This window comes from Trachurus trachurus (assembly GCF_905171665.1).
Source record: "Trachurus trachurus genome assembly, chromosome: 16".
Taxonomy (NCBI): Eukaryota; Metazoa; Chordata; class Actinopteri; order Carangiformes; family Carangidae; genus Trachurus; species Trachurus trachurus.
In genome coordinates, this window is record NC_139902.1 from 14,306,017 (window position 1) to 14,329,015 (window position 22,999).

The following is a 22,999-nucleotide window of genomic DNA, read 5'->3' on the forward strand; positions in this document are numbered from 1 at the left end:
CATGACAAACATGACCACAAACAAAATGATTACTCACTGCAAAATGAAAATCTTGCCATTACTTATTCATCTGCTCTATTCCAGATAGCTTAAATTATCATTTAAAAGAAGAAAAAAAACTGCACATCAACATATGCACAACTGCATATCAGCATGTTGGAAGAGTGTTGTAATTGATTGTTTCTCTACCCCTGAGCTGACCCCGTTCTGATGCTCTGGGGCTTCATGGTGCTGTGTGGTCATCGTCTGAGCCTGTGGCGAGGAAGCCAGTGAGCCAGTGAGGCATGGCCACAATCTGCTTTAGGGACAGCACGCATGACTCTCAGCTTTCCCTTGCAAAATAGCCAGGGCTTTACATGCATGCATTTGTGCGTGGGCGAGTGAGTGAGTGTATGTGTGTATGCAAGTCAGTGACTCTGCGTGTGTAGCCTTGCTGCTGCATTGTCTCTTTGGAGAAAAGTAAAGGGGGGGGGGGGGGGGGGGGAAACGTGACCAACGGCCTGCAATGGCATCTCCCTGCAATGGCATCTCCCTGCTGCAAATGGGGCAGCTCCCTCCTGCTCTCTCATGTCCTCTGTCTATTTCTCTTTCAAGCTCCCTGTCTTGCCCTTGGTATGCCTTCCTTCCTGTCTCGTCTCTGTCATGTTTGTGGCCATCTCCTTCTGTCTGTGCAGTGTTTAAAGAATGCAGCCAGTGCTGTTCAGCAAGATCTTTCTCTTGCGGATACAGCTGTCAGCAGTGGATTATATTTCATTTTTACAACTATCCTCATAAATTCCAAGACAAGTTACAGCTCCAGAGACCCTTGAGCGTTAACTGAGAAAATATGGTGCAGAAACAAGCAAGGTTTAATTCCTCATTTTATGTCCACTTAAATCCACCCAATTTCACCTTTGGTGCTGAGTACAAGTCTCTCCACCTCAGCTTAATCGCTGACTCTGCATTGTCAAAACTGTGCACCTGCTGATAGAGGCAGTCAGGTTTGCAGCCTGTTTTCTGCAGCTGGCTCTGATGTGCAGTGATACTGTGATGGCTGAGTGTGAAAGAATAGGATCACATATGATTCTAGTTTCACACATACTTCTTTATATCTGCATTTCTCCCTCACACATAGACACAAACTCTCATTCACCCACCCACCCACCCACCCACACACACACACACACACACACACACACACACACACACACACACACACACACACACACACACACACACTGTGACTTTATTGCTGTCTCCTCTGTCTGGTGAGCCCAGGCCCACTGATGAAGTGACATTTTGAGGTGCACAACATGCTCATGACAGGACCGACACGACTGATGAGACATCCAGGGGTGCTTATAGCATGCAATAATGCACACAAATCCACTATTGTATGTTAGATGAGTACAGTACATAATTAACAAACACAATCACGACAACTAGAATCTAACCTTGTGCGTCCATTTTTACAAAATTTCAGCCTAGACTCGCGACGTTGCTGGCTGCAAGCCTCGGAAATCTGCAGTAAAGCAGGAGGGGCAGAACTGGCTTCCCATTGGCTCGCCTCAAGAGAGCGATCAAACCAATTGGTCAGCGATCCCATCACCGATGAGTCGCTCGGAATTATGATTGGTTATCAGTTTGCGAGGAGGCGGGTGCAGTGGCCTCTTGGTTCAGTCATTTGCTCGAGGCGGCGCTTCTTCCACTGGCGGAGTGGTGCAGCCACAGGAGCGGAGTACTGCGGCAGCAGCAGCAAGAGCGGCGGATGAACACTGAGTCCTGAAAAGGTAGCAGTGCGGCACGTTAGTTTCGCCGGTCTTTCACCGCAAGTATCAGAGAGCACAGGAAGGAAGCGCATCCCCGCGTGATGCTCCGCTTGAGACCGCAACATTTCATTTGAAAGACGTCTCACGCACGGAGGAGAAAGACCGTAGCCGAACCTTTTTGAAGGTTTGAGAGACCATTTATTGTCAGACATATAGACAGACTTCCCTGACGTCTGTCTTTTTTCCTGCTCATTTTTCATTTACTTAAATCAACCCCGTAAAAAAAACTGAGCATTATCCTCTTGTGTTTTCAAAGGCAAGGCATTTTGATATCTAATTCAACGTGAGGGGCTGACACCTCTCAAGCCGTGCATCACCTGAGAGGAGAAGAGTGACTGCGCCAACATGGGGGTAAGACTGACGTTTCCAACTTTTTTCCACTGCATCGTATCCCACCTGAAATGGCCTGAGAAGTAAGAAGTAACCTCATATATCGCTTAAAAAGAGCCGTGGTGGCCATTCTTTATTTCCTCTTTAACGGAAATCGCGTTTGTCTGAGTGACATTGACTGTAATGCGGAACTGTGTTTTAGCCTGCTCTCCTAGACTGCGACAAATTGATGCAGCCAGTGAAGCTCATGTCTAACGCATCCACAGACAGCAGCGGCATTTATCCGCTCACTCCGGTTTCACTTTACAGACCGCTCTCTGCAGAATAGAAGATTATTATTGGCTCGTGTCTGTTGCTCTGATTTGCTCATCATTTCACTCATCAAATAGGTCCCGATGATGAAATATGAACGGGAGCTGATGTCAAAGTATCAAAAATGTAAGGGAGCGTGGTGCTGTTTTAGAGGTTGTCGGTGTGTCTCTGATCGGCCTTATTTTGACTAGATAACCTTGCCAGCCATGGTAGGCCTAATCGGTTTATTTCGACAGAGCTCTCGTGTGGGAGAGGAGAGAGGGACAGATGGGGGAGGGGAATGGAGGAGAGGGGGGGTTCATTTTACAGCTATGCTGCTCACCCATCATTGACCTATGTGAGTTTTATCACATTTGGTTACATAAACGCACATAGTTATACTTTATAACTTTCCCCAGTGATGGATGAACACGGTGTACCAATGCCCTCGTTGCCTCCCCCCCCCCACCTCCCCACCTTCCTCATGCCCTGTCACGCTTGAAACCTCCGGCTGGCACTGACTTCCCCCTCTCTCCGGTCCTGGTGCCACACAGGAGCAGCAGCAGCAGCAGCATCTGTCCTGGTGTCCATCGCGTCCTTAAAGCGGACGCTCTACACCAGCGGAGGAGTCTCATCCTCGGCACCCTCGATGACCCATGCGTCATAATGCGGTTACCGGGAATAAGCGCCTCACCAGCTTATTTCCCCTTTAATTTGTGACATAACAGGCACTCGATAATCGCCAGCGGTGAACATATCCACACACACACACACACACACACACACACACACACACACACACACACACACACACACACACACACACACACACACACACACACACCATAGATTAAAGAAAAGGTGCGCGTTAAGAGTTAAATTTGACTTAAATTGAGATGAGAGTCCTCATCTGCTGTGCGCGTCGTTAAAAACAAGCGTCTGATCTGTGCCCAATTATCGAGATGAACTCATTGGCTGTGCGAAATTTTCAGTGGAGGCGGTTGGAAAAACACAGCCCCACTGGAAAATGCCAAGGTGTAGACAGCGACTGGCGGTTTGAGCTATTGCGCAATTAAATTTTTTTTTTTTGTATTGCTCCATCACCATCTTGCGGAACAAGTCGCAATTTTTAATCTCTTCCACAGTCTGTCTGATGAACGATGCGGTGGCATGACGCTGCAGACACAGACAGGACCATGCGGTGCAGAGAGACAGCGGCCGCCCCCTAGGCAGCGCAAAAAAAGGTGTCATCGCAGTGGCACGAACTGATGTTTCCCCCTCCCCCTTTTTCCCCCACCCCCTCCCTCCTGCAGCATCTGACATTTCTCTGCCGGTTTAAACGTAGGTTATAGGTTTCGAGGAGAGAGAGAGAGAGAGAGAGAGAGAGAGAGAGAGAGAGAGAGAGAGAGCCTATGATCTGTGGCGGGGTGTTCGTTTAGATGCGAAAAGCAGACCCCGGCGACATTAGTGGGCACTGCGTCAAAAAGGATGGGGTGGCAAAAAAAAAAAAAAAGTGCTTACACATGTAGGCGCTGCAGATGTGCGGAAGTTTTGGTTCGACAGAGTGAGGATGAGAAGCTGCATCGAAGTGATGTAATTTTAGAGGATGCTCTGCAGCTACAGCTCTGCAGACATGCCGTTATTTATATAAAACAGAATATGAGCGTCCTTGATGACCTGTAGAGGGTGTTTCCTTGCTTTTCACTCGAGGTGACCCTGAAGGGGGAAAAGGGATGGATGAAAGGACGGAGGGATGGATTGATGAGGGTATCATGTTATGATGCGTTGCCGAGAAGCCCTCTCTTTCTCCCCCTCCCTCTTCCTCTGTGTCTGTCTGTCTGTCTTTTGCAAAAATCGCACTGGCGCACTGTGCGATGGCACTGCCAGCTGTCCTTCCCCAAGGCCGCAGTGGCCACCGCTTGCGACGTGCCTCCTGCGTCAAACTGGGGGCGGGGTCTCTGGTGTGGAAATTCCCTGTAAAGGGCTCTGATAGGTTGCCAGGAGGAGCCACGCAGAAAGTACCGGGTTATAGAGACAGCAGTGATGCTATGGAGCAAAAGCTGCATCGTCAGGGATATTTGAGAGACAACAGGCACATCTTGTCTGAGACAAAGAGGCAGACGGAGCATCTGTGAAGAAACACACATCTTCATCCATCTATTGTCGGCCATTGCTCTCTGCACTGATGCAGCTATGTTGTAGTGGCTGATGCTGATGAGACTGTGTGATGAAGGGATGCACACACATGGGCTGACTGCTGGTTTTCACCTTCAGGCACGTGACGCCAGTGGGTGGGGGGAGGAGGAGGGTGCCACTGCTGAGAGAACAAGAGGGACAGGGAGAGAGAGAGGAAGGGTAGATAAGTAGTGACTGGTCTGCAGGTGTAGAGCGAGGGAGAGAAAGAGAGAGGGATTTAAAGTGAGGGAGGAGGCGTGTGGAGGGGGAGGGCAGCCCGGCCGTATATCCTGTTACAGGATAATGACCCGAGGCTCATATTACCATGGCTCCTCTTTCCTCTTGCTGCGCTTTGTGGGATTGGTTATCAGGACGACAGGAGACAGATGGGATAGGGAGAGGCGGGATGGGGTTGGGTGGATGATCTTCAGAGGACATTGACTGAAGGGTGAGAGAGGAGAAGTGGTGGTGGTGGTGGTGGAGAGGCTGGCGAGGTGTAGTGGCGCAGGGCTAATGCACCAGGAGAGATAGGGGGATTAAAGAAAGATGTAGGTGCAGCAGCAGCACCAAGGTTTTTTCAGAGGGTCACGGTGAGTGGGTGTGGTTGAGCTGCTCCGAGTGCTGCATGATTGAGGAGAAGCTCCCATCAGTGTTGAGTTTCCTCTTAGACTTTGATTAGACTTACTAATTACCTCGCATCCTCATATGAGGGTTTCTAGAACAGCGTGTGCTTTCATATTGGCACTAGAGAGGCGTGTGCAGTGAAAGAGAAGAAGAAGAAGGTGTTCGTGGAAGGTAGTTTAGGAGTTGGATATGTGTGTGTGGCCTCTGCAGAGGCCCAGCCCTCAGTTTGGTGCAGAGTGCTGCACATCCCTCCCCACTGCACCTGCTGCCTGATGCTGATAGGCTGCACTGTACCACGACTGATTGGTCCCACACATTGCAGGGACCAATAGAAGAGCATGTCCACACAGCGTCTCGTCATCTTTTGGGCTTTTGGACTGCACAGCCAGCTGGTTTATAATGGCTATGAGGTCTAAGGGTCAGTTAAGGTCAATATGGTAACTCCTAGCAATGCCCCTCTATTGTCTCCTTCAAACCTCTTGAGGGTCTCTGATCGATAGATATCGTCTATAATGAGGACTGTGTCCTTAGTGAGAATATTGCTGAAGGGCAGAACCCGTGCTTCTCTCATGTCTCAGCACAAAAGCTGCAGTTTGTCTCCTCACCAATGTGAGACTAACAGGACAAGGCCTGAGCTGTGAGCTCCGAGGCAGCTTGTGTAATGTTAATAAAATGCAAAGGTCAGTGCTGTCTCCTTCATACATTACTTTAAAACAAGATTACAGTAGGCACTGAGACTGATAAGGCTAACAGTTTTCCAACAATAACGTGCTGAGGGGCTCCCATAATGAGAACGACGGGTTAGGTTTCCCGAATACAACAACATTACTAATTCAGGGCGTTGTCCTGGAGATATGTTTGTGAAGTGTGTGTGAGTCTAAATGTGTGCGTCCGTGTGTTCCTAGGTGAATAAACTAAAGCACTCAAATTTAACACTGGCAAGCCACAATGGACAAAGGGTTTTTGAAATCTAAAACCTGGCTCTATTTGATTTAATTATCATGTAATTCCTTGAGTATTTTTTTTAAATGAACAGTGGTTGTATTACTGATGAGTGACTGATAAATAGCGAGTGATTTCAACAGATCCTGGTTTGAAATCACAAATCTGATATGTTAATGGATTTGGGTAGCTGTGCAGTCAGCAGCTGTGTGTGGATGTGCATGCACGCACATCTGCACATCTCTGCGTGAGCAGCTGCCTGCTGAGGAGTCCTAAGGTGCCCTTTCTCAACCATGGCGAGGTGCCACGGTCGCTACCAGCACCAACGAACTAAGACTTACAATGCTAAACTAGACTGGGCTGCATTCACACAGAGACACACTTCAAGACATACAAACTGCAGCATAAGCACAACCTTAAAACCTCCAGGGAAGGGGGGCTGGGGGGGCAGTGCATTGTGTAGAACGAAAGTTGCACAATTATCTCTGTGGGATGAACAGATGATGATGATGACGGACAGATGGACAGAAGGGAGCAGGGTGGGGGTGGGGGTTACAACTGCAATTGGGGTTTTGAGTTTGGCCTGCGGTTGGTTTTGTTACTTGCTTTTGTTTATTTTTAGTTTTCGGAGAGCGCACGGCTCAGATGATTTGAGAGTTAATCTCTTTGTTTTTATGTGGTTTGGAGATTAAGATTTTCTCAGTGCTGTTAAGCATCCACAATCTCCTTTCTTTGAACATTTACCTATACCAGTCCATCAGATCTGTTCATGACATGAATCAGTACATGTCCCTGTGGACTGTTGTCCTCACTGTCTCCTCCAAAAAGGGTTTTATGTAATTATCTTACTTTATCTTTCCTCCTTCTTCATGTCTGATATCTTGAATCTTCTCCTTTTGATGTCAGCTCTCTTGAAAGATAAGAAGCCTTCACATCACTCTCCAGGCTAATATAGATAAATGAAACCAATATCTTTACAGTCTCTTTTACAAAGTATTCAAATCATTATCAAGTGTTAAAATAACCACCATGTATCTGAATCTCTGCAGATGCAAAATTGTAAGCACAGATTTCAAAATACATTTATAAACATTCATTGAAATTACTACATTTCAAAGCAACTGCACAATGAACATTTTACAGTCATAGTCAGAGAGGGCGGCCATGATGGATATCTAACACGGTCAGTGGGGAGAAGTTCTCCTTGCGCTTCACAAAGAGGAAGTAGGCCGAGGCACTCAGGATATTTGACAAATACTGGTTGCCATGTAATGAAAAGGTTAATGGCATGGCAACATAATGTTTCTTCCAGCCACAAACCGCTTCCACATGTGGTGTCACGAATAATGAGAACCAGAACGGCACATGTTGCATTCTTTGCCTCCTCCCATCACTACACAGGCGTAGCCTATGCTATCTTACGAGTGTCCTTGATGTGCTTAATATGTTAGTTCCCTCAGGTGCCACTTCTAAATTGAATATGTCATATAGTGGGTAAATGATGTGTACAACATAAAAGTGTGATTTCACAATTAATGCAGTTTTTTTTTATTAAAAAAAAAAATGAAGTACATCTGGGCCTTTTTATGATTCATAGTCCAAGTGTTTGTTAGAAGTTAGTTAGAATAACTGCCACTTTACATTTCTAAAACAAGATTTTGACCAGCTCTTTCCTCCTCAGGCCTCTGTTTTTATGAGTTCCGAGCTGTGTCTTATTTGTAGGTCTTATTACACGATTTCACAATCACTAGGTCTCTCCCTCTTGTTCACTCTACATCTCGCTCACTCTCTCTGCCGCAATGCGTGTAGACTCTGCTCATACAGACTGTAGCCAACACAATGACTCACCTCTGCTCGAACAGACACATGCACATAAAAAAACACACAGATTTCTTGAGTCACTTGCTGGCCTGTGTTATACAGCAGTGAATACAGTGTCCGGTTACAGATGCATCAATTATTACTCGTCACGGATCACATCAGGGGATCCTAGGAGTACCAGGCCTCTGCTGAGCTTCGTCACCATGCCAGTAGCCATGCCGGTCACCATGGTTACTTGCCCTCTAAACACAGTCCTTCGTCAGAGTTATTCACATGAGGACAAAATGCAGGACTCTGCGTAGTTAGCCAGAGCAGGTCCGCAGAATAGTATATGATCAGATCAAACATACAACCGGACACAAGGAGCGCCGGTTTGATTTAATTATTGATATTTTAATGACATTTTAATAAGCCACAATGTAACTGGACATGAGTGGTTTCACTATGTAATCCACAGAGGAGCGTGTAGTTTTTCCATATCCTGATAATGTCAGAGCATCAGTCTGTTCATCTGTGTGCTTGTGGGAGAGTGAGCGTATGTAATTCCAGCCATGGGTCTCTGTTTCCTTCCTCAGAACCGAGGGGGCTCATTACATTACCCAGAGCTGTGTTAGACAGCTGGACGCCGACACAGGCAGACACACACACACGCATGCAGCAGCAGCACACTTTGATGTCGTCTGCATATGAAAAGACACTCAGATTGTAAATGCACAAAATGTGGACACGATCTTTCTCTGATGAATAATTAGATAATCAGGATGAGACAACAGACACAGACTTAAACACAGATGAGAGAATGAACTGAAGTGATAACAGACAAGTATGTAAATTGAAGACCTTGTTTTGAGACTCAGGCACGAAGTTATTGCTATTTAGCATTAGCAAGTTATGAATGTGTAATTAAGGGTTTATAACACACTACAATATCATTAATAGCAGTCATAAGTATTTGTTATCAGTGTTTATTAAGCTACATTATAACTTCTCCAATGACCCTATATGCACTTAACTTAAAGTATAATTAGGTAGCCCGGTGTGAACAGAGGAGGGGAAGGAGAGGCTTGTGGGCTGTCTTGTCTGTCATTAATGATTGAGTGGCAAGCACACACATGTACACATAGACAGTTAAACCAGATGCCTTACGCCTGTAAATGCACACAAAAGACAAATGAACACCCCCTCTTTTCTCTGCAAGTCATGCTGATAACATTCACATCCGCAAATATGCATACACTTAAGGTTACATTTGAACAAGAGAAGTCTTTTAACTTGTGTGGACACATTCTGAACGTGACACACACCCACCCAAGTGAGGTTGCGCAATCTATTAGAGTAGGGGTGACTGCAGGTCAAACACTGAAACAGAGCCAGTAGACAAAGGCCGGTGGTCAATATCTAATTAGAAGCATGAGAGAAGGGTGTCAACAGTTCCTCTCTCTCAATTGCTCTCTGTTTCCCTCTCACACTTAGTCCCTTTCCCCACCTGCTTCTCTCACTCGTTACCTTTCCCTGCTCCTCACCTCCCACTGACGTCTCCCCTTCCATGTTGCCCAGTCACGTCTGTCATCCACCCCCTCCCCATGCGTCTCTCTGTGTCTGTGCTTATCATCACATACCGCTTTGTTTGGCACTCCTGACCACCTCCCTACCAACCACTTCTATTGTCTGGAAATATTATGTGTGTGTGTGTGTGTCCATATTCCTACCAGAAGCGGCAGCTGCTCCTTTGAGCCAACAATGCCCCCTAATTCAGTCTGTGGAAAAAACTAGTCAGTAGCCACAATCCATGAATTCATATTAACACACCTGCCAGTCTGTCATCTTTCAGACTATGGCAATCAGCAATTTCTATGTCATTCATCACATTTGATCTTAGACATAGATATAGAGCCACTATCCATTCATCTCTAAAGAATAGCACAGACAGAGATACATCTATGTATGTTCCAACACAGCTCCACACATGGCCACATTAAGACCCACACACACACATATATCCGGGGTGTGTCTCAGAGGGGATGAGCAGCAGTACTTTTCCACTGCATCAGTCTCTGCTCTTTTCATCCTTGCCTCACCAGGCCTGCCTGGTCTTGCTGTAACAAGAGATTTGCTTGCCTGCTCTTTTGTTGCAGAACTCTCTCTGTGTGTATTTGAATGTATGTGTGTGTGGGTGAGTGTGTGTATGTGTGTACATTTGAATTCCATGTCAAACAGCTTCCTCCCACTGACATACTACTCTGACATGAACAAATGGTGTCTTTGTTTGCTTTGAATTCAGAAGTGGCCGTTGGGAAGAGTGCGCTCCCCAGTCACATGTTCATGTGGTTAAATGAAGCAACATGAGGAGCACAGCAAACTAGAGAAACTGGTCTTTATATCAAGATCAAATTCAATATGTACAGACATGATTTTACAAGAGCAGCATGATTAAAGTTCAGGGGGAAATGCAGTGGCAAATTTATATTTGTTAGTATCATTCTGTCCCACTGCAGGTGTGTGTGTTTTGGTGTGGTATGGGTGTGTGCTTGTCAATCAGCAAACCCACAGATGTTTAAGTAAACATACCCTTAAGAACGGCATTTCAGGTCGATGCAGTTTCTTTGAAAACGTTGCTTTAGTATTGTACCACTAGGCACAATCACTCAAAATCAGCACACAGTCCAAGTCAAGTCAGATTTGTTTTGTATAGCCCCAATATCACAAATCACAAATTGCCTCAAGGGCCAATCATCTACAGTAAGAAACTCTGGAGAAAAACTCTAGATGAGAAAAAGGAAAACCTCAGGGAGAGCAGCAGAGGAGGGATCCCTAGGATCTAGGATGGGGCAGACATGCAACTGATATTGTATGAATAGGATATGACAGAGTAGATTTACTGTTTGGACATTAAGAATGACAGCATTGTGGATCTAGACATTAATGAAAACAATAACCTGGGAAGGCATTGAGCAAAGTCCAGGTGCTCCCAACAGACAAACTCTCGCCAACATGAGGACTCAAAAAAAAGGACAGGCTACTCAAATCCATCAGAAGAAGGCAACAGAAACAAAGCAAGAGAGACAGGGAGTCCGGGAGTCAGACAGAGAGGTGGCTCCAGACTAAGGGGACATGATAGGAAACTATTCTAAAGCTGCTGAAGGATGAGTAAGAAGTCATCAAACGCACATTCAAGACTGATCTGATACGGCTAGCCAATGAAGGAAAACTAAAATTAATCTGGTCAAATGTTCTGGGTGTAGTTAAATTCTAGCTGCAGCAGCTGCAACTTAGAGGAGAGAAAAGTAACGGACCAAGAACAGAGCTGTGGGGTACTCCACAGACCCTCCTTCTGATCTTCTGACACACATCACTGAATCTATATCTTGTTTTTGGATGATTGTTGTCATTGATTATCAGTATGTCTGATCCAAGTTAAATTTATGGAACTTAATTATCAACGGGACTAGGCCACCCTGTTATTGTCATGCTTGCAAACTCCTGCTTCGAGTCATCAGTGTATATTTGGCTACATTGATCGACCACCAAGGGCAGTTCCTTGATGACATGGTTGTGTCAATGAAAGGCTGGTCCATGGGGATCCACTCACGCCTCCTGGGAGGGATTCTTGCCTCTCTATGTCACCTCTGACCTTTGATGAGGGACGTTTAGTATTGATGTGGCCCAGCGGTCAGGCTCCTCTCCTTCCGGACAACAAGGTAGTTTTACAGTTACAGTCCTAAGAGGACGTGCAGCGCTGGAGAAAACTGTGGTTATTAATAGGCAGCTCACATCTAGTTTAACAACATCAGTCGATTTCTGAGAGTACAGTTATAGTAAGAGGTGCACCAGGAACAACAGGCTGTGCAGGAAGGAGAAGAGTAGGAGGACATTTTGATGTGTCTATGTGTGCGTGCAGGTGTGCACTTGTAACTTGATTTTTTGTTATCTTGGCATCAAAGTAAATCTGATGTATCTGGTCTAATAGCATAGAACATGCTAGAATCTAATCAAAAAGCCTTTGATGAGCCCATAAACTCAGTCAGTCTGCTCTCTCTCTCTTTCCGTCTCTCTCTCATGTCTTTAATTCTCACTGCCAGATAAGAAAAAAAGATAGAAGCAGCAGGAAGTGTTTAGTTAAAACCAGCAGGTGAAACCATTTGCACCCGATTATGTTTTGATGTGTCCATCAGGCTGTTGTGGACACCAGAGCAAATTTATTTGATCAGACGGATATGGTGGAGCAGACTGCAGGCACAGTTGTTAATGTGTGGTGCATAGTTGTGCAGCAAAACAGACATCCCAGGGTAATGCATTTTCCATTCATGTCACAATGACTCATGCAACAGTGTTAACGCTTTTTCCTCTGATATCTCCCTCATGAACTCAGAATAATTTACATTATTACCTTCTGAGAAATGCAGGTGACTTCTCAAGGCCATTTCACAGGGATGCGATGCTATTCACTGTTGTCTGAGAGAAATCTCAAGGGCTATTCAGTAAAGCCCACTGGCTTTATTTCTGCTGCAGTCAGAGACTGGTAAATACTGTTAGAAAGCCAAACAAGACAGTTCTCTGAACAAAGAGGGCGTGTGATGCATTTTCAGAGCCGAAGTACAGTTTATTATTTTTAATGCAATGTTCATGTTCCAGCCCAGAGAACAGCTAAGGTTATACACAAAGGCGCACAGGCCACTATCTCCTTAAACTAGTCCCAAGGCATGTATAAAACATGTGTGTGTGTCTGTAGTATGGGCGGTCAGACAGTTACCGCGTTGCCACCACACAGGACAAAGATGACCGATCCCCCAAGAAGAAGAAGGGGGGGAAGGACATGGATGACCTGAAGAAGGAAGTGCCCATTGTAAGTAAAAACCTTCTTTTTAAATCTCTGAATCCTTATGGAACTGGAAATGTTGGTATAAAGTATGTTTGATGTCAATTCACTTTTGATCCTGGTAGTCACAACATAATTAATTTCCTTATTTAGAAAAATACTATCCACACATATTAGGATTTTCAATTTTGAAGAACATCTTCTTGCAGGTTGTAGTAAATGAGCTGACACCATTTTTGTTGGAGAAAAGGAAAATCTCATAAAGGACAAATAAAAAATGATTTTTTTTGTGGTAAGAGGGTTGACTTGTTGTCTGGAGGTCATCACTTTGATCCTACGCCTCAGTGCAAGAAACTGACACCATTCCTGGCTGCCCTGACAGTCTTATCTCTCAGGTGAACTGCATGCATGGAGTAAATCTCTAACTACCTTGTATGACATTAAATGGTCTCACTGGATATCCTCAAAAAAAAAAAAAAAGCTCAAAACTATTTTAATCTGGAAAATTTTCCTGCATGCAAAATGGTAAATAAATACACTGAACAATGCCGAGTATTTATTACTTCTGTTTTTTGTGTTTTTTCAGACGGAACATAAGATGTCTGTAGAGGAAGTATGCAGGAAATTCCAGACTGACATTGTCCAGGTGAGTTGATGCTGGTTCTTCTCTCTGCAGGTGCAGGAAATCTGTCGCATGAGGCTGTTTTTCCAGCTGTCCACTAGGTGGCATCAGTGTACTTTAATTGATGTATTGCAGTTTTTTGGCAATCCAAAGACTAACAATCACGATTCACTGAACTCTAAAGTTATAATAAAGAAATGTGTGAAATGTTTTCTTTGACTTCACATCACTGCAGTGCAGAGCCTTTGCAGTTCCCACTCTAATTCTGCATCTCACCTCCTTTCTGATCCCTGCAGGGGCTGACCAATGCCAAGGCAGCGGAGTTTCTGATCAGGGATGGTCCCAATTCTCTCACCCCTCCTCCCACCACCCCAGAATGGGTCAAGTTCTGTCGCCAGCTGTTTGGTGGATTCTCCGTCCTGCTGTGGCTCGGCGCCATCCTCTGCTTCCTGGCCTACGCCATCCAGGCAGCCACTGAGGACGAGCCTGCAGGAGACAATGTGAGCACTGCACACACACACACACACACACACACACACACACACACACACACACACACACACACACACACACACACACACACACACACACACACACACACAGAAACAGTCCCACAGGTTTTGCTCACGCATGTTCACATCTGGCCATTCTACACCTCATTAACACATCTGCCACACTCCAAAATAAAGACATAAATAATACCTTTGACTGTCACACAAATTGTACCCAGTGCCTCCACACAACCCACACTCACACTGTATGTTTAACTATCTCTCTGTCTTTCTCTCTCTCTCTCCCCCTCTCTCTCCAGTTGTACCTAGGTATTGTGCTCACAGCTGTCGTCGTCATCACTGGTTGTTTCTCATACTTCCAAGAGGCCAAGAGCTCTAAAATCATGGAGTCTTTCAAGAACATGGTACCTCAGGTAAATATGCGCACACCTAAAAGAAACCAACTTGTGTGTGAAAAGCTAACTTGAATTCTCTCTTATCAAATCTGGACTCAGACATTATAGATCGTCTAGAATACACAAGCCACCAGAATGTGTCTTATACAATATTTAATGTTTGTCAGCTGCTGTCCAAAATGAGTTGGAACAGTTTTGCATTTACAGGTATTCTTTTAGACTGTAGAATTTAGTGTCTTTGATTTTACAGGACATTTAAACATTTACATTTAAAGCATACTGTAGTAAAAGTACTGTATTTCATAAGGAGGTGACATGGCCGGCGGTTGACATGCTCAGACTGCAAATAGTTATGCACACAGTGTTTTGTTTTCAGTCTGGTGGACACTAAGTCTGATCACATTAAAGGATAAAAAAAAGTCCTTTGCTGCAACCAGAGACCATGTTTCTTCAAATAGTATCCAATATGTGTGTGTGTTTGTATTTTCTAACCATCACTCATTACTGCCGACAGCAAGCATTGGTGATCCGTGAGGGCGAGAAGGTACAAATCAATGCCGAAGAAGTGGTGGGTGGAGATCTGATTGAAGTGAAGGGAGGAGACAGGATCCCCGCCGACATCAGGGTGGTTTCTGCTCATGGCTGCAAGGTACACATGGACACTCATACATGAATATGCACACACACACACGTTCAAATTCTTGCTGCTTGTAGTACAGTGTGATTTATTTTTTCTGTTTCTTAAAAGGTGGATAACTCCTCCCTGACTGGCGAGTCAGAACCTCAGAGCAGGTCACCTGACTGTACCCATGACAACCCCCTGGAGACCCGAAATGTTGCTTTCTTCTCCACCAACTGTGTGGAAGGTATTGGCCCCCATAGCAATAACAATACATTTTCTTATTAACAATTACCATTGTGTGGATATAAAAGTGAACTGAGTAACACGCTCAGCAGTTTGCTGTCTGCTAAAATACAACGGTTTATGGTCCATAAATGTAGTTACAAGACACGGATACTATTGCAATAAGTGATATTTTACAAAATTGTATTTCTGTTCTTGTCCAAAACCAGGCACAGCACGTGGCATTGTTATATGCACTGGAGACCGCACAGTCATGGGTCGCATTGCTACTCTGACCTCTGGCCTGGAGACCGGCAAAACCCCCATCGCCAAGGAGATTGAGCACTTCATCCACATCATCACAGGCGTGGCCGTCTTCTTGGGTGTCACCTTTTTCATCCTGGCCATCATCCTGGGTTACAGCTGGCTGGAGGCTGTCATCTTCCTCATTGGTATCATTGTGGCAAACGTGCCTGAAGGGCTCCTGGCCACAGTCACTGTAAGTGAACCAGCCGTTAGACACCTATTTGACCCATTTCATGTTGTGATATCATGTGGTATCTCTTTTCCTTAAACAAATTGTTATTGCCTCTTATTTGTTTCTGTTAGATACATATTTTTTTGACTTCTTACTTTCTCACATAATTTTCATACTTTTAATTCTTACCTTTATTTCTATTTCTATACTACCATGTGTATACTGATTTTATTATAACTATTTATCGTTATAGTTATTTTGTTGAACTTGATTTAATGTAATTTTACCAAGAGTTTGGATTTCCTAAGCATCAATAAACAAGGAAATGATTGCCCATGACTTCACAGTTGCTACATTCAAATAATGTATCCAGTCATCCTTAATATGTTTTAAATGTATTTGTTTGCAGGTGTGTCTGACACTGACTGCCAAACGTATGGCTAAGAAGAACTGCCTGGTGAAGAACTTGGAAGCTGTGGAAACACTGGGATCCACCTCCACCATCTGCTCTGACAAGACAGGCACCCTGACCCAGAACAGGATGACTGTGGCCCACATGTGGTTTGACAATCAGATCCACGAGGCTGACACCACTGAGGACCAGTCTGGTAAGTGAGGAGAAGGTACACACACACACACACACACACACACACAAACACACAGTGATTAATGCCTATTTTTCTTTTCCCCATCCAGGTGCCTCATTTGACAAGAGCTCTGTGACTTGGCTGTCTCTGGCCCGCATTGCTGCTCTGTGTAACCGTGCTCAGTTCAAAGCAGGACAAGACTCAATAACCATCCTGAAGCGTGATGTTGCTGGCGATGCCTCAGAGTCAGCCCTGTTGAAGTGTATCGAGCTGTCCTGTGGCTCAGTCAGGGCGATGAGGGACAGGAACAAGAAAGTGGCTGAGATTCCCTTTAACTCTACCAACAAATACCAGGTAAATAAAGGCTAACCTGTATAAACACTGTAATGCACATTATATGAATATATCAAAGAGTTTTGTCGTCACTTCAACTTCTCTTCTCCTCCTTTAGCTCTCAGTGCATGAGACAGAGGATCCCAATGACAACCGCTACCTGCTGGTGATGAAGGGAGCCCCTGAGAGGATCCTGGACCGTTGCGCCACCATCCTTCTGCAGGGCAAGGAGCAGCCTATGGATGAGGAGTTGAAGGAAGCTTTCCAGAACGCCTACATGGAGCTGGGAGGACTGGGAGAGAGAGTACTGGGTAAGGACAGATGAAACATCTAAATATCTATTCTCAGCCAACAGTTGAATTATTGAAACAAGGTCGATTCAAATGTAATTTTCCAAAGACTGGATGTTGGGAGTTGTGTCACAGGTGAAGTAGGGATCAGGAGAGAAGCTCTACTAAATCATGCATTTCTGCTCCTCCCAGGTTTCTGCCACATGATGCTTCCGGAGGACCAGTACCCTAAGGGTTTTGCCTTTGACACAGAAGATGTCAACTTCCAAACAGACAACCTTTGCTTTGTTGGCCTCATGTCCATGATTGACCCTCCCCGTGCTGCTGTGCCTGATGCTGTTGGCAAATGCCGATCTGCTGGTATTAAGGTGAGTGTCATATGTGATCTCTTTATTTCATACAATGCTATATAAAACAGGTCCTGTTGCAAAATCCCTTGAAAATCACAGAAACATCAACTGCTCCTGTTTTCTTAGGTCATCATGGTCACTGGAGATCATCCAATCACAGCCAAGGCCATTGCCAAGGGCGTGGGCATCATCTCAGAAGGCAATGAGACAGTGGAGGACATTGCAGCTCGTCTCAATATACCTGTCAGCCAGGTCAACCCCAGGTTAGACCAGTGTTCAAACACACTTAGTCCTATAAATAATGTTAAATTACGAGGCCTACATCATGAATGTTTCAATGTCTGTGTCCAGGGATGCCAAGGCCTGTGTGATCCACGGTACAGACCTTAAAGAGCTTTCTCAAGATCAAATGGATGACATCCTGAGGAATCACACAGAGATCGTGTTTGCCAGGACCTCCCCGCAACAGAAACTCATCATTGTAGAAGGTTGCCAGAGACAGGTTAGAGGATTATTATTGAATTATAACTATTAAAAATGATGAAGTACAATTCTTAAAAATGCTTTTGTACTGTTATAGGCTTTTTGGAAATTACGTTTTTGGAAGTGCAGGAACTTGGCTTTAAAATGTCATTACACCTTCACAACAGCAGATGGTGCTAGTTGTCTGCTAAATGAAAATCCCCTCACCGAGTCACAGTAGTAATGATTTTGTCACTGTGAGATGGTAAAATGGCTTTTGATCACCAAAAGACTTTTATTTCTATTAGATTACATTAAGAGACTTTATATCATGACTTAACATTCACATGGACATTTAAATGTAGAAGGTATCTCAGCCTCTCCCAGCCACTTTTCAATTCAATTTCCATTTTACTACATTAAAACTGTGTTTGGTTTTCCAAAAAGAAAAAAGAGAAAAATCCAAAAACAGGTGCTGAAAATGTAGATGTTGTTTTGTAATTCAAATACAGGCAAGTAAGGTGTATTCATGAGGTATTATTTCTATGATTTATTTAATCTAACTAATTTTTTTTAATAAACTTGTGTTAGTATGAATGAAAATACTGCTCTCTGGTAGAGTGTTATAGAATAAGGGAAAATATGTCTAAAAAAAAGCACTTGCCATGTAACCTTCTCACTTTCACCTTCCCCTTTCTCCTCTCTCCCAGGGTGCCATTGTGGCTGTGACAGGTGATGGTGTGAATGACTCTCCTGCCCTGAAAAAGGCCGACATTGGTGTTGCCATGGGAATCTCAGGCTCCGACGTGTCCAAACAGGCTGCAGACATGATCTTGTTGGATGACAACTTTGCATCTATTGTCACAGGAGTGGAAGAAGGTGAGACAATGCAAGATGGACGAAAACAACAGGAAGACTCAAAACATTTAAATCAATTCAAAGTTTTTTGATGAGAGAATCTGAAAAGAGAAACAGTTCGTACATGATGTAAGCTGTCCGCCTCTCTCTCTCTCTCCTTAGGCCGCCTGATCTTTGATAACCTTAAAAAGTCCATTGCCTACACACTGACCAGCAACATCCCAGAGATCACACCCTTCCTGCTGTTTATCATGGTCAATATTCCCCTGCCACTGGGAACCATCACCATCCTGTGTATTGACCTGGGAACTGACATGGTGAGAGCTCATCAAACACCCTGTGCTCGATATGACACGTACAGCTTCATGTACTTCAGTACTAAAAGTTCACATTTCTTCCACTCCCCTAAGGTGCCAGCCATCTCCCTGGCTTATGAAGCAGCTGAGAGCGACATCATGAAGCGTCAGCCCAGGAACCCATTCAGGGACAAGCTGGTGAACGAGAGGCTTATCAGCATTGCCTATGGACAAATTGGTGGGTGAACTGAAGATGGGTCTGTTGATCCAGGTTGTGAATTGCCTTTGATGTGGATTGAAGTGTGATCTTTGTTGCCTGAAAGTAATTTTGTGTTCAAATCAACTTTATCCCCCCTGATTGTTTACCAGCAACAACCGCTGGATTATCTTTGGACCTGTCTGCAGTGTTTTGGGGGGAAACTAGATTAAGGAAGTCAGTCATCTTTAATATCTGTCGCTTTATCCGTGTGTTTTTCTTCAGGTATGATTCAGGCTCTGGGAGGCTTCTTCTCCTACTTTGTGATCTTGGCTGAAAATGGTTTCCTGCCCTCCCGACTAGTAAACATCAGGCTCGACTGGGATGATCGTGCTACTAATGACCTTGAAGACAGCTATGGACAGCAGTGGGTAAGTGTGTAGTATAAGTAGGCTATGTCTGTGTTTAGGTGAAATTGTGCATGAGTGTTTTCAGGTTAGGTTACGTGACCTCACTGTCATTCTGCCCTTCCTTGCCTCCTCAGACATACGAGCAGAGGAAGATTGTGGAATTCACATGCCACACAGCCTTCTTTGTCAGTATTGTGGTAGTGCAGTGGGCTGATGTCATCGTCTGCAAGACCAGGCGTAACTCTGTGTTCCAGCAGGGCATGAAGTGAGTCCAACAACTCGACTTAAAACATATATTTGGTCCTTTCTGTGTGGAGTTTGCATGTTCTCACAAGTAACTTCATCTCTGCATCACCATTTCTCCTGTTTAATATTTAATGTGTTTCCTCACCCAGGAACAAAATCTTGATCTTTGGCCTGTTTGAAGAGACAGCCCTGGCTGCCTTCTTGTCCTATTGCCCAGGCATGGATGTGGCACTCAGGATGTTTCCTCTAAAGTGAGCATCATTACCATATATATCACATGGATATGCAATACTTCTGTTACAAATACTACAATGTGTTTATTGCTTTTAATGGTCCTCCTTCTTCTCTTGTCTTCTCCTCAGGCCCAGCTGGTGGTTTTGTGCATTCCCCTATAGTTTCCTCATCTTTGTTTATGATGAAGTCCGAAAACTTCTTATCCGTAGGAACCCTGGAGGTGGGTGTTGCTCTCACAATAAGTGCTCAGTGTTTTATGTTTCTTCGGAGGAGTTACACCATCTTGTGGTTTGATGGGGCCATGTGCTAGACTAGAAACACCCTGTTGTTGACTAAATAAATGAAATATAATGTGTAAGTTAGTGAGCTTTAGGATCTTGTCTTCAAACAACACTAGCAGCTAACGTGTCCTTTAACTAAAACCTGATAAAATGGAAACTTTCGAAAATATGACTGAAAAACATAATAACTTTTCTTCTGTCTCTCTCTCTCTCTCTCATTTGCACTCCAGGTTGGGTGGAAAGGGAGACATACTATTGATCGACGGAGCATCTTTGCTCAAATCCCCTTCATCTTCCATTTATTGCTCCCTCCTGTCACTCCATCCCCGGCAAGACACACCTCCAGATGCCCCGCCCCCTTAAAGACAAAAAACGCTTTGAAGCAATTTTCATCACAACTGCCCCAAAGATTAAAAACAGCAAAAGCACCTTTACAACTTTCTACATTGACCCGCCCCCTTTCTTCCCATCTCCTATGATACTCTTTGCATGTGTTCTCTCACTGCTGTGTACATAAACCAATATATCTACCAAACGGCAGCTGCATATTGTGTATGTAGATTTGAATGAGCTAAGGATACAAAGGGAGTGTCTATGCTCTGCAAAAAGGGCCATCCAGCTCCTTCCCCTCCCCACTTCTTCCCCTGCTCCCCCGAACCTGTCTTTCTCTGTACCTCCATCCCTCTCTCTTTTCCCTCCTCGCCAACCCTTTGCTTGTCCTCCAATCACACACAGATATAAAGACCACACAGTGAGATCCCACCGCCGACACCACTTCGACTGCCACCTCTCGCCTCCATCTCCTGTCTGTGGAGGACCAGCGGAGTGGTCATCTCCCTGTTGTTCTCACTGCGTCCATTTTCCTTATCTTCCGTTCTCAACGGCCACAGTGTTGTTGTTTTTTAATATGTGGGGTAGGGGGGTTTCGATGGTTTTACTTGTCTTTTTTTTAATTTCTAAAATGGGAGGGGGGATGTGTGAGAGCTGCTTTTCCTCATTTAGGCCTAACAAAGCACACCCCATTGCGTCCTGTCCCTCCTCTCTCCCCCTCTGTCTCTCACACCCCTCCCCTCCCCATCCTCCTACCCCGTTTGTCTCTGTTTGTGTGCACTGTGTGAACCATTGTCCTTGTTAATAACTATTACAGTACACCGCCCCCAAGTTGGTAAATACAACTAAATATTTCTGTGTGCTCTAGGAAATCTATATAATTCTATACTGAATTGAAATGGAACAATAAAAAAACACATGTTGAAAAACAACTCAAGAGAGACATTCAAAAGGAAGAACATTATTGGTGAGATAGGAAAAAGTGAGAGATGTGTGTCTCATTTTGTTTTTTCGTTTGGTTTCAGTTATTTTTGCTGGTTTTTCAGGAGGTTACTCTGAAAATGTAACAGCAGAGCAGGGTTTTAGGTTGTGTTTTTACCTAAAGACACCAACCAAGGCTTCAGGTTCCTGTCACTGCAGGTGTGTCGGTATGATGTGGTGCAGTGTGCTGTGCTGTGGTGAGTGGTGATGATGAGTCCATGTGCCTGGGGTCTCTTACCGGATCAGATCCAGGTCTGGTTCACTCCAGGTCCTGGTATAAAGCTCGGTCCGGCCCGGGTCTGTGTGCATGTATGTGTTGGAGACCAGTGAAGGGCCAGCGGTCTCAGGCTGGGTCTATCTCAGATGGCTGAAAGGGTTGAAATTCAAGAAAAAAAAATCACAACTAGTAGAACGTGTGTGTCAAATAAATGAAACCAACACCAATAAAACATCTAGAACATTTAATACAACTTAGACCTGTCTGTGTGTCTTTCTGTCTGTGGTTTGACTTTTGAAGCTCTACTCTCATTTTATTCCTCTCATATTATCTGTCTTCCTCACCCATTATTGAAAATAAATAAAAATGTGCACCAATTGAGATTGCATCTTGTGGGTGTTCACAGTATAAAGAATCTAATACAATCTATTGTCACAGCCCTGCAAAAAAAAACCTTCTTTCAAACTCATAATGGAAGATTTTCACATCAATGAACAGTCTTAATAAGATAAGCTGACACCCATGTGTCTGCATTACATAATTTGAATATGAAATAAAATTTACTCGTCTCTTTGACAGAGAAATAAAAAAAATGTATGTGTCTCAGTAATGCAGCTGTTGTGACACCAGTATTAGCGCAGCAGGAATAATAGAAACATGAGGATTGGATGCCACCTAGTGTTATGAGTTAATATGCACTTTAACCTGAAAACAGCTTAATGTTAAACTGCCATAAGAGGAAGAGTTGGCAGCAGTCCAGGGTAATGCACCAAACCTCTCTGTAAATGTGTTGGCCTTGTCTGTGACATCGACAGAGATGAGCTAGGGATGAGAATAATAATCATCGGAGGTCTTACCAAAACTAAAAAAAAAAATAGTAGTCATAAAAAACAGCCCATAAATTATGTGTTCAAGAAGGATTTAAAAATTAATTTGTAAGTTATTTCGAAAAGGTTACATAACTGTAAACGAAGCAAGGTAGTATATCTTTCACCTTTAGGGAGCAGACTGTAATTGTGCTCCCTCTCTGTGCCACAAGACTCATCTATTTTAAATGAACCTCTTATTGCCCAACTACTACACAAATCAAATAAATTATAAACAGTATAGAGCTCTATAATTTGCCATAAGTATTGGGTATTGTCAGAGGTCACTTTGCTGCATCCAGAGGAAAGTGGACAGGTCCCCTTGAGCAAGAAACACAAAAAACTTTGTGGCACTGCTGCTCGCCCACTGTCCAATGACAAACACTGTGTCTCCCACTCATACA

General features: G+C 44.3%; 1 protein-coding gene across 4 annotated transcripts; it reads left to right on the forward strand.

Annotated features, from left to right (window-relative positions):
* Positions 1 to 1,734: 1,734 nt before the first annotated feature.
* On the forward strand, positions 1,735 to 21,965 carry atp1a3b (ATPase Na+/K+ transporting subunit alpha 3b). 4 transcript variants are annotated; one of them, XM_083990561.1, is made up of 23 exons: positions 1,735 to 1,932; positions 2,065 to 2,159; positions 12,721 to 12,834; positions 13,394 to 13,453; positions 13,726 to 13,929; positions 14,241 to 14,354; positions 14,851 to 14,985; positions 15,085 to 15,202; positions 15,411 to 15,679; positions 16,068 to 16,266; positions 16,355 to 16,599; positions 16,697 to 16,889; positions 17,061 to 17,236; positions 17,345 to 17,481; positions 17,570 to 17,720; positions 18,391 to 18,559; positions 18,701 to 18,855; positions 18,949 to 19,072; positions 19,316 to 19,461; positions 19,575 to 19,705; positions 19,836 to 19,937; positions 20,049 to 20,140; positions 20,432 to 21,965. In XM_083990561.1, the coding sequence occupies exons 2-23, from the start codon at positions 2,154 to 2,156 to the stop codon at positions 20,458 to 20,460; spliced, it is 3,069 nt and encodes a 1,022-aa protein (XP_083846687.1). In that variant the 5' UTR covers positions 1,735 to 1,932; positions 2,065 to 2,153; the 3' UTR covers positions 20,461 to 21,965. The 4 variants fall into 4 exon arrangements, with proteins under 4 accessions (XP_083846687.1, XP_083846685.1, XP_083846686.1 ...); XM_083990559.1 differs by having other exon boundaries at positions 18,701 to 19,072; XM_083990560.1 differs by having other exon boundaries at positions 12,760 to 12,834; positions 18,701 to 19,072.
* Positions 21,966 to 22,999: the final 1,034 nt, after the last annotated feature.